The following is a 17491-nucleotide window of genomic DNA, read 5'->3' on the forward strand; positions in this document are numbered from 1 at the left end:
AATTCAAGCCAGATTGATAAGAGGGCGTGGAACGAGGGATATCATTGCTGGTGTTGGATGGATTGTGGCTGAAAGTAGAGAATATCAGAAAGATGCTTACTTGTGTTTTATTGGCTATGCACAGGTATTCAACTATGTGGATCATAACAAATTATGGACAACAATGCGAAGAATGGGAATTCCAGAACACTTAGTTGTGCTAAGGAGAAACCTGTACATAGATTGAGAGGCAGTCATTCAAGCAGAACAAGGGGATACTGAGTTGTTTAAAGTCAGGAAAGGTGTGGACCAGGGCTGTATCCTTTCACCATACTTATTCAATCTGCATCCTAAGCAAATAAACTGAGAAGCTGGACTATATGAAGAAGAATGCAGCATCAGGATTGGAGGAAGCCTCGTTAACAACATGCGTTATACAGATGACGCAATCTTGCTTGCTGAAAGTCAAGAGGACTTGAAGCACTTGCTGATAAATATCAAAAACTACAGTTTTCAGTATGGATTACACCTCAACATAAAGAAAACAAAAATCCTCACAACTGGACCAATAAGCAACACCATGATAAAAAAAAAAAAATTGAAGTTGGCAAGGATTTCATTTTACTTGGATCCACAATCAAAACCCACGGAAGCAGCAGTCAAGAAATCAAAGGATGTGTTACATTGGGTCAATGTGCTGCAAAAGACCTCTTTTAACTGTTGAAAAGCAAACATGCCACCTTGAAGACGAAGGTGTGCCTGACCCAAGCAATGGTGTTTTCAATGGTCTCACATGCACGTAAAAGCTGGACAATGAATAAGGAAGACTGAAGAATTGATGCCTTTGAATTATGGTGTTGTCCAAGAATATCGAATATACCATGGTCTGCCAGAAGAAAGAACAAATCTGTCTTAAGAGAAGTACAGCTAGAATGCTCCTTAGAAGCAAGGATGCCAAGATTATGTCTCACATACTTTGACATGTTATCAAGAGGGATCAGTCCCGGAGAAGGACATCACGCTTGGTAAATTAGAGGGTCAGTGAAAAAGAGGAAGACCCTCAACAAGATGGTTTGACACAATGGCTGCAATAATGGGCTCCAGCGTAACAATGACTGAGGATGGCGCAGGGCTGAGCGGTGTTTAGTTCTGTTGTACACGGGGTTGCTATGAGTTGGAATTGACAGCACCTAACAACTACATATTCACTCTGACACTGTGCTTTCATTTTAGAAATACCCAACTGTATGTGGCTTCACTGTCCAGTAACGAAAAAAAAAAAACTTTTCAATTATGATTCATAAATTCATCTTACACTGTAATTTATTACGCATCTATATACATGATAAAAGATCCACAAAGTAATTCTTACCTTTACCACATGCTATGTACTCTGCTTTATTTCATCCTGATCTATCCTGTTTAAGAAAAATTAGGTTGCAACTCAATAGTTTTCTTGATTCCTAATTGGTTTACAACTCCCAGTTTGAAGAACACTGTATCAGAGTATTTCTACTTCTCATCTACTCAGAGGATTATGTAGGGCAGTGCCTTGGTGTTAAGAAAACACAATCAAGCAACCACATTTGTCCATAATATTTTAATACTTTTTCCACTTTTAAATACTGGTTTTAATTTTGTGATTGTAGCATGGAACACCCAACTTAATTTTTTTAAAAACATCATCAGAATCATAAAGCTATTATAGAATAGTATACTCTACACACTCCCAAGGTACTTTAAAATGATTATAATTTTGAGTCTGTAGATGAACAATGACAACAATCCAAACACATCGTCTGTACAGCTCTGACTAAATACTGGTGGAAACTGTTTAACTGGATAAACCACGGAAAAGCTTAAACATAATCAGCACAATTTCACAGGAGAACTAGCTCAGCCCAACTAAAATTTTCTCAATAGCAACTGATACTGATGTTGTGTATGTATACAAATTAGTTGATAAAACTTGAGAAAACGGCAGATACATCGCTCCATTTCCTTATTTTGTACTCTTACATCTCTCAGAGCCATTCCTCTGTGGTCTGGCTGCCCCTGCGGCAACCCCAAACAAAGTGTTGTGAAGGTCGCTCTCCACCTCAGTATCAGGAGTCCCGAATTCCAAGTGGAACACTGTGTTCTCTTGTCCTGTACAGTGGGCACCAGGGACAAAACCCTCTCATCACCAATATTTTTCAAGTTTCTATCACAGCACAAAAGTGTAACTGAGTAGAAAAGAGAGTAAATGGCTATTTTTTTTTTTTTTTTTGGCTTGGGGAAAGAGAAATAGGAAATTTCTATGGAAGAGAAAATGTATACAGGAATTAGCCACATGAAAATAATTATAGAGGCTCTGAATATTGTCTGAAAGGCCAGTAGCTCTCCAGGTTCTGACCTCTTTTGAACTTTCCATGGTCCCCCTCATTTTTAAATCTGATTGGGTGGGATTCACTCTAGTGAAGTACCAGTGCAGTTCTCTAAAGGTAAAACGTATTTTTTTTTCTTTTCTTCTTTTTTAAATATAAATATTTTTAGTGTAATCATTTTATTTACAGAATAAATTGCAAAAGTACATCGTCACATTTAGTGCAACTCCAACTAATGATAATTAGATTTAGATACTAGTTTGTAAACTTTCCATACCTTTGTAAAATAAAGCTATCCAATTTAATTATGAAAGTTACTTGTCTGTGTTCATCATGATAGTTACCAGAAATGGCAAACAGAGAAACATTTATGGTGGGCATATAGAGTTTTTATGAAGATTCCCATCAGTGGCTGTGATGAATAACCCTTCCCTCCCAAACCCTCCCACACTCCCATCCCAATCCCACAGCTGATTGTAAAATAAAATACACATTTGAGGTATAAACTTCTCTCTCTTTTTAAACATCACAATATAAAACATTAACTGGTGATGTAGTAAACTGATAGGAGAATTTGTCTTATTTGCCTTACTAGCCTTACCACCATATAGGCACTTTTCCACGTAGTCCAATTATGAACAGTATTTTTCTGTAATAAGGCATATTCCATGCACATCATTTAGAGAAAGGCAAATTAAAAAATAGAAAAGATTTATGGAGCATGAAATCTGCGTGCATGTAATGTAAGCAAATGTTTTATATGCATTTTTCTCTCTGTACAGAATAATAAATACCACTATATCTGATGCAAGTAATTCACTTCCAGGATTGTGCATATTAAGTAGTCAGACTAATCCCATCATTAAATTATCATCTTGCATTTAGCATTAAGACTCCATTATCATGTATGAAATATATACAGGACATGTTCCATGTGACATGGCTTTCTGCTTTACAAAATGGGTCTGATTTCTGTGTTTCTACAGAGATGAGTAAGTCAGCATAGCATCTACAAAATGCCTCTGATTTACAGAAACACATTTGTTTACAAGTACAATCTTGTTCTTGAAGTTGGCAGTCATTTCTACTTCAATGAGTACCATTCTTTGCCTCAGCTCCAGCTTCAAGGGTTTTCAGAGACCTAAAACTAAAAAAGGTATTTTACATTTAAGTTTTTATAGCAACTAAGGGATGCATTTCAGTTTGAATCAAGTGGAATTCTTTACTGCTCTGCTGAAGTCTCTGATCAAGAGGCAAACAGGAGCAATGCTCACATATTTTCTATGCATGTGTCGCCACGTATCTTTAAACTAACCCACACTAAGAGAACTAACACACCTGTTTTACTGAACACTAGAAATATTGAATCCAATGTCAAACTTGAAGAGTCTGATTTGCTTTAACAAGTAATATCACATACTCTTACAATCTCAGGAAATGATAAGCTCATTTTATCCTGACCGTTTACCAGAAAGTAGTCTACACCCACATGATTTGTACAGAAGTTTGTTTGGAGGCAGGCAGAGCCAGTTTAGGAATTACCAAATTGTGTTTGTAACAAACCGAAAAAATTCTGTAGCACACAGTACACAACTAAAAAATACAATAGAAATATAAAGAATCTGGGGGAAAATAAAGCTTTTCACACTTTCTCCATCAGAACCAAGGTTCTTCATGGGAGTAAGACTATAGAAAAGGCAAAATCACAAGTTATTGACAGCCCTCAGTTATTAAGAGACACTTTACATGGCAACATGAATCATTATAGAAATCAGCAGCAATGAATTCTATGATTATACAAAGCAAAGTCAAAAAATTCTGGGCACAGATTTGACTGTAGGCCTGAAAAAAGAACCCCATTCAGATATCTGGTGCACAGAAAGCACATACCCGGTGTGCGTTCAACTGTTGTGCTTTTCTTCTGTGCACAAAACCTGATACAACTGAGGACCTTAGGCCGGACTATAGTAAATTAAAAATTCTGAAAAAGTTTCCAAAAATTAAAGCATCAATTCCTAGTTGTAATTCAAAGTTGTTTTTTTTTTTTCTTCTAGAAGCAAGCAAATAAAAATATAGCCATATACATGTAATTTTACATGTATTTATAGTTAGACGCTGAGCGAGGCGATCTAGCAGGAGACGGCTAGTGTTAGGTGTTCAGCTCTGCTATTGCAATACTTCATTTTTGTACACAAGGCCAAGGTCTTGGGCCACAGACAAGGCTATAGATCCTATGTTCCAGCTCAGAGCATTCAATTTTGTTTTCTCTCTCCAACATGGAATGTCACACAGCCTTGTTTCAGTCACTGCAGGAAAGAAAATGACAAGTATAAAAGTCAGCAGAATATTATTACAAACTGGTGCAAGACCACCGGAACAGATTCCTCCCACCCTCCAAATTTGTGGAATGCATAGAACCTCAATCAAAATTTATATTTTAAGGACTTTTGCCTTTATGAGTGTAAAATTATTAACCTTACATATGTAAAACCTTTCCCGCAGGAATGAAAAGGAAGGTATTAGGAACCTGTAAGCAAAGAGGGAAGCAATAAGAGGTCTCTGGATTTATAGCCCACAACTGGCATTTCCTCTCTCTAATCTTCAATAAAAATTATAGTATATAATACCATTTGTCAAGACTTCTTTAAATTTATGTAAGCTAAGAAAAAAAAAAAATTTTTTTTTTTTTTATGGGAGAGAGGTTTGTGTCTTAAGAAACAAACCTACTCAGATCTTATCAAATGAGTTCTGACCAAGGTTTTCAAACATCTTTGGATCTCATTAACTTTTTACAGAACTTCTCTAAAGATGATACACACTATTGAAAGCTACTATCTCTCCATCACCAAAATTAAGATGTGAGCTTTCCTAGGGTTTCAATGCTAGGATACACTTTACATATATCTACTCTAATTACTGTGAGACAAATGTTACTCCAGATACACAACGACTTTAACTACATTTTAAGATTTGAATTTGGCTCTTTGTCAGAGAGAAGCTCAACTTCGACTCGAAGGCTTCACTGAGTTTTTGGTCAGTGAGTCTTTTCAGTTATAACTTTACACATATGCATACATATATACAAAAAATGCTACCTCTTTTCTCCAAGATGAATTTTTGGAAAAGGATTTCAACCTTTTCCCTCCTGAGAATAAACACGTGCATACAATAGACAGATGGATGAATGGATGGACGGATGGACAGACAGAAATACTACCTCAAATCCAACAGTTTAGAGACAAACACTGTTAATATGTAAGCATGTATCTTTTAAATATTTTTTAAAAAGTATTTTTTTTAAACATAGTTGACAGCAAGTTTTATATACAACTGCATTTTAATTTCTTTTGCTTAATACACTGTCATATCTTCTGCCCTGCTTCGCTGAATATCTGAGACTCTCTGGTAAGGAAGTAATCAAAGTATCAACCGGGAAGTCCCTTTAAACAAGCCTGGACTTATACATAGAGAAGAAAGAAGGCAGATAAAGCTGCATGTACAATGCTGATTAGAGTGAAACAACAACTCTTTAGAGACCGTACCCAAAACCCCACCTTAAGACCATGGAAAGAGAAAGACAATTGGGTAAGATGACAAGCCTACTGGCCCTTATTACTGGCATCAGGTTTCTGGTTTATATGACAAATATGATGCAAAGACAGGATCATTAAGTGTACTGTACCCAGATCTAGCTGTAATTCTACAGCAAAGGATATTCTACAAATGGGTAGCACACTTATGCTTGAACAGACAGAATCCCTGAAAAGTGGGGTGTATTCCAAAACACTAGTCATTAAGATAAGTACGACCAGAACCTGTTTAACTTTCAGATAACCTTTTTACTGGTAAAAGCTTTTAACTGTTTGCTGATGCTGTTTACAGTATGTCTTTCTAATAAAATTAAAAAGAAACTCAACTTGTTGTCCGGTTAAGTTTTTGAGTTTCTTTTTAATTTTATTAGAAAGACATACTATAAACAGCACCAGCAAACATACAATTAAAAGCTTTAATCATTATATGAATATCGTCTTTATTATTTTCAACTAAAGAAATGACCTCAAGAATATAGAATTTTTAGCCAGTGATTAACATCCAATGTAGGTGAGAACATGAGGATATTCACACATATTTACTGCTTGTATATCATAATTTGGTAGTATCTATTAAAATTTTAAATGTTCACACCCAACAGACAGTTCACAGAAACAGAATTATACAAATGGCTCTCAAACAGACCAAATGACGCTCGACCACACAATGGAAGAAACAGAAATTAAAACTTCACTGACAAGAGTATTTTTCACCTATCAAGCTGGGAAAAATCTGAAAGTTCTGCTACACAGTGTGAGGGGTGTGAAGAAACAGGCACTTCATACACTGCTGGTGAGAGGACAAATTAACGCAACTGCGAAGGAGGGCAAATTCTAAATGACAAATGGACAGCCATCCAAACTGCCACTAGTAATTTGTAGTAATTTGTGCCACATATACACATATACACCAGACAAGGAGCTCTGGTGGTGCAGTGGTTAAAGTCCTCAGCTACCAACCCAAAAGCTAGCAATTCGAACCCACCAGCTGCTCCGCAGGAGAAAGACGTGGCAGTCTGCTTCCATACAGATTTACAGCCTTGGCAACCCTAGGGCGCAGTTCTACTCTGCCTATAGGCTTGCTATGAGCCAGAATCGACTCAATGGCAGTGTGTTTTTGGTATATAGGCTTGCTATGAGTCAAAATCGACTCAACGGCAATGGGTTTGGTTTGAGTTTGTCAAGTACAAGATAACACATGGATACAATTACAACCCTGTTATAGCAAAAAATTGGAAACAACCTTAATATCCACCCACTGAAGAAAACTCAACCCAACCCATTCCATGAAGTTGATTTTGACTCATGGTGACTCCATGTGTTGTACTGAAGAACTGATCCCTTTCAATTATGGTGTTTGCAAAGTCCATGGTGAATATACGATGGACTGCCAGAAGAATGAACAAGTCTGTCTTGGAAGAAGTACAGCCAGAGTGCTCCTTGGAGGTGAGGCTCTCAAGACTTTGTCTCACGTACTTTGGATATGTTATCAGAAGGGACCAGTCCCTGGAGGAGGGTATCATGCTTGGTATGGTAGAAGATCATCAAGAAAAAGGAAGACTCTCAACAAAATGGACTGACATGGTAGCTGCCACAAGGGCTCAAATATAGCAACGATGGTGAAGATGGCACGGGACCAGGCAGTGTTTTGTTCTGCTGTACGTAGGGTCACTATGAGTCAGAACCAACTTGACCGCAATTATACATACATACATAAATACATGCATGCATAATGGAATACTGCACAGCCAGAAGAAAAAAAAAAAAAAAGAGGAAGCATCATACTAATTTGGAAAGGACATCAAGATAAAATAAATGTAAAATAAGCATAAACGCAAGACAGAACAACAACAACAAAAGTGTATGTGTAGGGGAATACACTTGCATTTACTTGTTTAGGCATTAAAAAAAAAACTGGAAAGATACACAAGAGAGTTAACAGTAGTTAACTTTTTGAAGTGGGAAAACCTGAGAGTAAGGGACAGGGGATAATTTTTACTCCATATTTTTCATACTTTTGAATCATGTGAATAAATCACTTATTAAGAAATGTAAAAGATTCCAGCTCCTTGCACAAAGATGTTCAGTGTAGCACTGTTTGACAGTAATAAGTATGGAACCAACTGAGATATTAACACGGAAGTGGTAAATAAATTGTGCAACATTTATATAACAGATGTTAAAAGAACATGACAATTTTATATGTCTCATATCTTTGTATAGAAAGATATCTAAGATATATTGTTAAGGGAAAAAAATTAAGTTACAAAACAGTAATACAGAATAACATGCTTGTTTTAAATGCCACAAACAATACTTGTCAGTACATATGTAGAAAAGTCTGGAAAAACAATCACAAACTTAACAGGAGTTTCTGGGAAAGGAGGGATTACGGAGAATTTGCACTTCTGAAATTCTGTAGGTCTGTAATGAAATTTCTTTAAGCAAGTATTGCCTTTCGTAAGCAGACAAAATAAACAACAAAAAAAAGTAAGTTTTAATAAGCTACAATTCTCTATCTGGGAACATCATAAAACACAGCAACTATTTTAAATAACTATATTTTAATATCTGCAGAGTCATACTTTGACTAAGTTTAAAAAAAGATAAAATATATCTTCCAGTACCTGTTAATACTAGAATAATATAGGTTTTCCTGCAGTTTTTTCTTGGACGTAAGAAGTAAAACGTTTTAGAAACTTGGGATATTCTCGCTTTGCCACTGCTCTTAACACTGAGGCTGGTGCCCATCCTCCAGGGTTCACTATGAGACAAGGGAAATTAAAACCTGTTAAGATATAATTCTCCAAATACATGTAGAACATTCAACTTACTCCTTTGCTTTTTTAAAAATTCCTTAAGTTGGAACAGTTAGAATCTCTTTAAGTCTCAACCACTGATTCCCTAATACAAACTAACCAAAACAATCAAACAGAAAATACTAAAGCATTTATTACATTTCTAAGATGTTCTTGGTTCCCTCAATTATATGTAAGTATTAATACAAGGACACTTTGGGTTATTTAGGGAATTATTCATCAACTTCTACTATTATCAAACAGCCTTCTGTAACTTACTCAGGCATAACTCTTCCTTTAAGCATAATAGAGAAGAGCCCTGGTGGCACAGCGGTTAAGCCCTTGTCCACTAACAGAAAGGTGGGCGGTTCAAACCCACCAGCTGCTGCAAGGAAGAAAGATGTGGCACTCTGCTTCTGTAAAGATTACAGCCTTGAAAACCCTATGGGGCAGTTCTACTTTGTCCTACAGGGTTGCTATGTGTCAGAACGGACTAGATGGAAATGAATCTGGTTTACGGTTTTTCAGCATCTTAGCAATGCGGCACTGTATTAAAAGGGGAGTATTTGATTAGAGACTGCAATACCTATTACCCACTGCCATCGCCAGGTAGGAAATGAGTGTCAGTACAGAACTAAACCAAGTGAAGAAAAGGGCTGTCCCACAGCAGGCCAATGTGAAATAAATATGTAACTAGCAACTAAGAAGGAACAGGGAAGCAATGATTCATAAAACTAAAATGTATGACCATAAGAAAAAGAACTGTTAATTTCCTTTCCCATCGTTGGTTACAGTCCTAATTATAAATACCTTCTATTAAGCAAGTATTTAATCGAACGGTTTGTAAAACCAAGGACGTGTGTTTTAGTAACCTAAAAGCTCACTGCTGTCAAGTCAATTCTGACTCATAGCGACCCTACAGGACAGAGTAGAACTACCCCATAGGGTTTCCAAGGTTGTAAATCTTTTTTTTTTTTTTTAATTTTTATTGTGCTTTAAGTGAAAGTTTACAAATCAAGTCAGTCTCTCATACAAAAATTTATATACACCCTGCTATATACTCCTAATTGCTGTAAATCTTTTATGGAAGCAGACTGCCAAATCCTTCTCCCACAGTGTCTAGTGGGTTTGAACCGCCAACCTTTCAGTTAGCACTTAATGGCTGCACCACCAGGGATCCTTCTAGCAACCTAGAGAGTTAGTTTTAAAATTTACCTTTCCCTCCCAGCTTCGTAAGCTCTGATACAGAAGTTCTGAGGTGAAATTAGGCATGTGTATTTTTTCCCCAGATAACTCTGATACACATCTCTCCGAATTAGAAACTACTAATCTAAAAGAACTAAAATGGCATTTATAAAAGACATCTGTCCCACCTGTCAGTTATGATCCAGATCACAAACAACAACAACATTACCAAGTAGCAAAAATAAACAGAAAAATACATACCGTTAGCTACATACGTAATCTTGCATAGAATGTTGTCTCTGCTAATCTCCTGATTTCCCTCTGGTGGGCTTACCAACGTCTGACATATCATAGCAATATTTATTTTGGCACGGACACATCGATTGTTCAGCTGCCAAAACAAACAAAACCAAAACACCATATAGCAGATGCCCAGTCATTTTGTAGTATCTGCTGGTCTAATACTACATTAGGTTAACCAAAACTTAACTCTTACTAAAATCTATGGAAAAATTTTACGAGCACCAATAATACCTGTCAAGGTGGTATGATACTAGGAATTATTGCCCTCCACTTAAGCAGCAAGCAGAGCTAAACCAAGGTAGAAATTATAGAGATTCTGCCAATAGTTGATAATGGTTTAAGAATTAACAGTGGGAAGTAGCTTGTACATGCTACCCATTCAGCTCTGTGTCACCCAGCCTCAGAAGAAAAGGAAATAGTCCTGGGGACATTCATAGTCATGATCGTTGCCTTCAGATAACATGTGGGCTACACCATTCTAAGCTGTCAACCAAACAAAACAAAATCTAAGAAGCATTATCAAATCAAGTATCTGTGAGTGTGCTCATCTATTGCCTTTGCCCAGCATTGTGTATTTGGCTGTATACTGTATGATTACACACATTTATACACTGAACTTACAGGAGCACTGTCATGATCCACAGAAAAATTACAAACTATCCATGTTTCAGGGTCATTTTCAGTCAAGGCTGGTATCTTTCTAATGGCAGAAAGATATAAGACATCTCGCTGAGAAGCAGGCCATACTCTCTGTGGAAGAAGTAAAAACCTTGTAAAAACTGAACTGCTTTTCATTCGGATGAAACTAACAAAGGAACAAACGTCAAACCAATAAATAGTTGAAGGTGAAATCTGTCAAATTTTAAACGAAAAGCATCTGAGAATATCCACCAAAGGGTTACTTTTGAACACCAAGTGAATGGCTTTGTAGAATAATACAACCAGAGGAATAATGAATGCTTTAAGTACAATATTAAAACTGTGTTTAAAATGTACAAAGACCTAAAAGCAAAAATCTTAGGAGAAAGAAGACTGACTGCTCTTTCCTTATGAAAGAACTCCAAATCAGTTAAACTGAGATCTTTCAAGTTCGTGGTGTGCAAGGGAAAACATATGACTGCAATGACATGGAGCCTAGGACTCCGATAACTGTAGTTAGCTACTTTTACATGAGAGAAAATTAGCTGTTTAAGTTACTTTTATTTTGGGTTTTCTGATATATGTAGCTAAACTCAGTCCTTATTATGCACAGGGTCTTTCTGATTGCTAACTGTAACAAATAGCTGACAATTCAGTGCCGATACAACAGAAATGGTTTGCAAAGTGAAATGATTGATCCTTTTGAGATGCAAAGTTCCATGAAGCCAACAGAAGGGGTATTGGACAAATGGATATGAAGCCAATAATAAATGAGGATTTGGCCAAGTTAGAAATAATGAATGAAAATACTCAAGGATGATAAGACAGGAATTTAAAGAGCAAGAACGATCTAAAAACCAGGAAATGAATAGCCCTTTTTAAGACTATACTACAGAAGAAATCAAATTTAAAGGGAAAGAAACTGAAAAACGTTAGACTTTGCTGAAAACATTATGCCAGGACAATTATGCAAACCATCGGCAAAATAATTTTAACTGGAACCTAAATTTTGTTATGTATATGATACATCATTTTCATAATTTTTAGTTTTCTTTTTCAAGAAATAATCCTGACAAAACCTATATGACACCTCCCCTCCCCCATCTACTATTTACTAAGTGGAACACCTTCAGCAGAATGTTTTCCAGGATCAATTATCTTCTGATAACAAGGTCCTCCTATACCTAAATTTTTGGTCATTTATCTTCATTCCAAGTTACAGGAAAATTAACATTTTCTAAATTTTAGATTTCACATTAGACACTAACATCTATATGCTGAAATACAATCTTCATTGTTAACATTTGTTGAACGCGAAGCCCAGCTCAGTCATTAGATACAAGATAACTCAGATGACAAGACTGAGTTCAAGAAATACATAGTAAACTTAATGTATTTTCATATATTCAGATCAATTAAAAAATCATATAATAAAGAAAAATGAAGTAGCCACTGAATCATTATATTTCTTATATAATATACAGTTTTAGCTTTTGGTAGCTTTCCCCCAAATTTTAATTCCTTTTATTGCTCTATACACAATGTATTATTTGACAATTTGAAGGGGAACTAAACAGAAGAAGGTGAAAGCAGAGATATTAATTCTACAATTTACGAATTTACAAAAGCAGTGGGTGAAATGAAGTAAACAGGAACCGACTTAATTACACAATGTTTGTCTGCTCTGGTATATGACCAATTTCTCAAGAGTCACACGCACAGCAAATTTCTCTTGTAGATTAGCCACTTCGATCACTTTCATACCTATTAGTCTTAACACAGGCTGATAACATACTTTCCATTCCCCTCATCATTACCGCCAAAAGAAGCTCTGCTTCACTTTCATATTGGTTAATTATCATTTGGTCTCCAATAAAGATGCTAAGAAAGTATTTAAATTAATTTCGGTATTTCAGAAGTTTCTTTTTTTCTAGACTTATAAAGTGTGCATAAAGGAAAATACACTACTGATCTTTACCAGACACAGTTCCTGCATTATATTTCTCACTCAGATTCTTGCCTGCACACATTTCTGCACTAAATGAGCTGAACATACCTTTTCAATACAAGACATTCATGAATTATTCATATATTCTTTGCATCTTTTGTGGCATTTAATTTCTTGCCAAATTTTAATTTAGAGAATTTATGAGTCTGAGTTTGAACTATACTGAAATCCTTTGGGAAGAAGAGATCTTTACCTTGTGTGTTTGATAAATGATGATTGCATTATCAGCTAATGTTTCCACCACATGGAAGTTCTCTATAGTTGCTGAAATGAAGAGAATAATTTTAGTAACCAAAAAGACATATTGCTTTTTCCAGAATGTGATTACCTATGTTTTAAGTCAATTACAAATGGATATAATAAAAAAAAAAAAATTTTTTTTTTTTTTATAATGAACAGAGGCTTGCCCAAACTAGGCTAAATCCAAATGGATGACAGTTAACACTAATTAGGGCAGTGGACAATGGCTATGACATCCCATCACCAGGAAATCTCATTTTCTTTGGCCTGGTATCTACCTTGTACGGCAACGAAGTAATTCTAACCACCAGTGTATTACTCAGGCTCAAATTGTGACCCCTCACTATAATCCCTAATTACTGAAGCTGAATAAACTATTCCACCTAGGCTTAGGTGACTATATTTGTGAAAAAGGTATGTCAAAATGCCAATGACAAATATCTATGATGTTCAGAAGTAAATGTTACTTTGAAATTTGGTGTCTAAGGGGAACATATACATGACAACAATTATTCTAAACTCACCACAGGACGATTCATCTAGGATTTATTATGGAAACAAAACACAGTCCAGGTTAAAAGTACCAAAACCAAAAACCCATTGCCACTGAGTCAATTCCAATTCATAGAGACCCTACAGGACACAGTAGAAATGCCTCACAGGGTTTCCAAACCTTATACAGAAGCAGACTGCCACTGCTACATCTTCCTCCTCTGGAGCAGCTGGTGGGTTAAAACCACAGAATTTTTGGTTAGCAGCTGACTGCTTTAACCACTGTACCACCAGGGCTCCTAGGTTAATAGTAGGAGACAATAAAACAGAAACCTTCAATTTTCATCTTGGCTTTTCCACTAATTAGCTCTGTGGCCTCTGATGAGTTACTGGATCTCTTTGGATTTCACTGTATTTGGACGTAAAATGAGAATTAATAATACCTAAATTGGATTCAGAATTGTGTATCAGATCAAATGATATGATATACTGGAAAGCATTGTGTAAAATAAAAAGTTCTACTTTATGTATTATTAGTACCCTAAAAAAAAAAAAAATTTTTTTTTTTTTTATATGATACTGGAGCCCTGGTGGCAGTGGTTTAACAGCTTGGTTACCAACCAAAGGTTGGCAGTTTGAATCCACCAGCTGATCCGTGGAAACCCTAAGGGGCAGTTCTACTTTGTCCTACAGAGTTGCTATGTAAGTTGGAATTACCTAGACAGCAATTTTTTTTTTTTGATATGATACTGGAGCCCTGGTGGTGCAGTGGTTAAGAGCTTGGCTGCTACCCAAAAGGTTGGCAGTTTCAATTCACCAGCTGCTTCTTGGAAACCCTATGGGGCAGTTCTACTCTGTTCTATAGGGTCGCTATGAGTCAGAATCAACTCGACTGCAGTGGGTTTGGTTTTTGGGTGTAACAGCTAGGAAGAGGTAGAGTCAGAACTCACACCCAGACAGTCTGATTCCAGAGCCCACTCCATGACTCCACCTCTCATAAAAGAGGGATCTGGGCAGAGTGAGTTGATGGCATTTCAGGCATGAAGGGATGGTATTTGTCCTAGGGTAAAATCACCACAAAGTTATAGTATAGCAAGAAGAAGAATTATTTCACGAATGTTCCATGAGGATAAAGTGGGAAACAGCCAAGCATGCTGCCAGAGCCACGTCTGCCTGAGTCCAAGGAATGTTACAGATTCATCGGTATATACTGACATTACAAAATCATTAAAAGCTTCGCCTTTTCACAGGCTGGCTAAAAACTGCTAAATCACTGTGATTCTACATTTTGAACTGTCTTTTGTAACAATCCTTGATACGAGTTACAGTAATGGTAGTCAGAAGGGCCTTCACTGGTCCAACAATTCTCACTATTTACTAAATGAGGCACAGTGGTTAAGTGGTCAGCTGCTAACCAAAAGGTCAGCAGTTTGAATCCATCAGATACTCCTTGGAAATGCTATGGGGCAGCTCTCCTCTGTCCTATAGGGTTCTTATGAGTTGGAATCCACTGGATGGCAACAGGCTTGGATTTTTTTGGGAACAGAAAAAGATAAGAGTGGAAAACATGTTGGTCTTTTGTGCTCTAAGTATTTGTTTATGTGAAAGGTTTCCTGAAAGATGTTTTCCAAGAGTGTCCTAGCTATTTATTGTTTTTATACCTCAGGACCCAGTTGATGTGTCCTTGTGAGTCCGGCTCCAGCTGGGTCACATTCTTTATACTCAAGGACAGGAAACGGCTCCAATTTTAACTTCTAGGTCGTATGAAATGATCTTTTATTCGTTTTTGATAGAGTGGTGTTTGTGCATTTCTAAGATTTTGTGTGAGATTTTAAAATTGTGCAACGAGTAGCCTTAAGTTCTTAAAAGTGAACTCATTGCATATATGTGATTTTTAACATTATGTGTTGTTATGCCCATAGGGTTGCTATGAGTTGGAACTGGCTGGATGGCAATGGGTTTTTTTTAATATGATACTCCAGGTATTTTCTACATTGATTTTGTCAACTATAGTAAGATACAGAAAACCAGGTTGGATTTGAAATTAAATTTAATAGTTAGATTAAAATATATTAATAACAACAGCTTACTTTCCCAGTCATTGCGAACGTCAACATTCCAGAAGTAATTGCAGACCTCATGTCCCGTAACGCCTTTAACTGCATGGGTAGCTTTCAAAGGATCCAGAACAATCCCATTTTCTTCTACTTCTCTTCTGTATACCTAAAGAGAATATATTTAAAAACCTGTTTAAAAATAAAAATTAAACAACCAAAAGTACGAATTTGAAAGCATGCTTAAATTTGCTATCAAATTTAGCTTTTAGAGTTTTATGAAAATCTATTTATGAAACATTTGGCTAAAAGAAAACCAAAACAAATTTGTTTATGCACGCAAACAAATCAAACACATTTAAAACTAAAAATCCAAAGTAAATTTCAACTGTAAGAAAAATGCACATGTGATGAACAACTAAATGTTATTATGAGCTTTTATTATGAGTTATTAATAACTATATAAATTCAAATAAGGTATTATTTATGGAACAGTCTCATAGGTTGCTTAACACGGTAAAAAGGCCAAATAAACCTGGTTAGAACATGTTCTCCTTAAGGATTATTGATTTAAGGCTGCTTTGTTCAATGCTCAATGCTGTATTCCCAACACCCAAAACAGTATCTGAAACAGAGTAGTTACTCAAGTATTTGTTGAACCAACGACTGAAAGTTAAAATGGCAAAAAGATTATAAAATCAGATCTATCTTGCTTTAAATACTGAGCTTATGTGCTGAGTAAAATAAATTATTTCAAAATTATAAAGGGTTTTTGCTATGTAAAAGAACTCCATGATAAATTCCACTGAGAAGGAATAAATGAATAAATCATGAGGAGAACTGGTCTCAATTTAGAGTGCCTACGGGGTCAAACACTTTTAAGCATTTTCACATATATTTTCTGTTTTAGAATCTTTCTCTGTCTAAACTACCTTCTCTTACACATTTATCCACATTATTGGGACCACCATTTTCCCAAACTGAAAATTCTAGACTCTTGTCGCCTCCCCCTCACACTTCACATGGCTACTAAACTTATTACTCATCTATAAGGCATCCAAATGATGCCTCTGGGTGGCAAAAATGGTTAAGTGCTTGACTATTAGCTGAAAGGCTGGCAGTTTAAACCCACCCAAAAATACCTCAGAAGACAGGCCTGGAGATCTGGTTCAGAAAAGTTATAGCCTTGAAAACTCTATGAAGCAGTTCTTCAATCAGCTTAACAGAAATACAGCTAACATTTTGGTATCTCATTTGCCTGTCTCTGAATTATTTTTTGTATTTCACCTGCCAGAATAATTCTGGCCAACATAGTCTATGTGAAAAATCCTAAATACAAAATCTGCTTTCAAGTTTTGCTCATATATTTTCCTTGCCTAAAATGCCTTCATCTTTGTCACAATATCATTTCCAGACACAGTTCAAATGTTCCTCCTCAGTGTAAAACATAACAGAATTGTTTCAAATCACAGAGATCCCTCCCTTTCTTTTCCAATTTTCTTTACTGCTCCATCTGTACTCTCTATTCAATACATGATCAAATGAAGAGAAGTAATCTTATCTTTTAAATGTGAACATCCCATCTGCAACTAAAGTGCCTGCTTGGAGTGCGTCTTATTAAGCACTTCTATATCCTTAGCACAGTGGCTTGGGCACGAGGTAATCCAAAATTCAATGCTGCTGCTGCCTTTCAATGTATCTCCGTATCTCTCCACTCCTTAATCTTATTGTCTATCTCTTGTGTGTAGATACGTGAGCAAGATTTGCTGACCCGATGTTCAGGTCTCAAAAACTTGCAGTGAGAGAAGGACAAAAAGTGAGCCATACACCAAAGAAG

General features: G+C 36.2%; 1 protein-coding gene across 4 annotated transcripts in view; it reads right to left on the reverse strand.

Moving 5' to 3' along the window:
- Window positions 1-763: 763 nt before the first annotated feature.
- The window catches only part of CERT1 (ceramide transporter 1), a 160145-nt gene continuing 143417 nt past the window's right edge, over window positions 764-17491 (reverse strand). For 3 of the 4 annotated variants that reach the window (XM_064273231.1, XM_064273224.1, XM_064273221.1), the window contains 6 exons: window positions 15691-15823; window positions 13062-13132; window positions 10843-10971; window positions 10180-10309; window positions 8563-8699; window positions 4540-4651 (listed from right to left, as the gene is read on the reverse strand). In XM_064273231.1, coding sequence (XP_064129301.1) covers window positions 8572-8699; window positions 10180-10309; window positions 10843-10971; window positions 13062-13132; window positions 15691-15823 — 591 coding nt within the window. In that variant the 3' untranslated portion in view covers window positions 4540-4651; window positions 8563-8571. Of the gene's footprint in view, window positions 4652-8562; window positions 8700-10179; window positions 10310-10842; window positions 10972-13061; window positions 13133-15690; window positions 15824-17491 lie in introns of all 4 variants that reach the window. The other variant, XM_064273233.1, reaches the window with a different exon arrangement.

The sequence above is a fragment of the Loxodonta africana genome, chromosome 2 (assembly GCF_030014295.1).
Source record: "Loxodonta africana isolate mLoxAfr1 chromosome 2, mLoxAfr1.hap2, whole genome shotgun sequence".
Taxonomy (NCBI): Eukaryota; Metazoa; Chordata; class Mammalia; order Proboscidea; family Elephantidae; genus Loxodonta; species Loxodonta africana.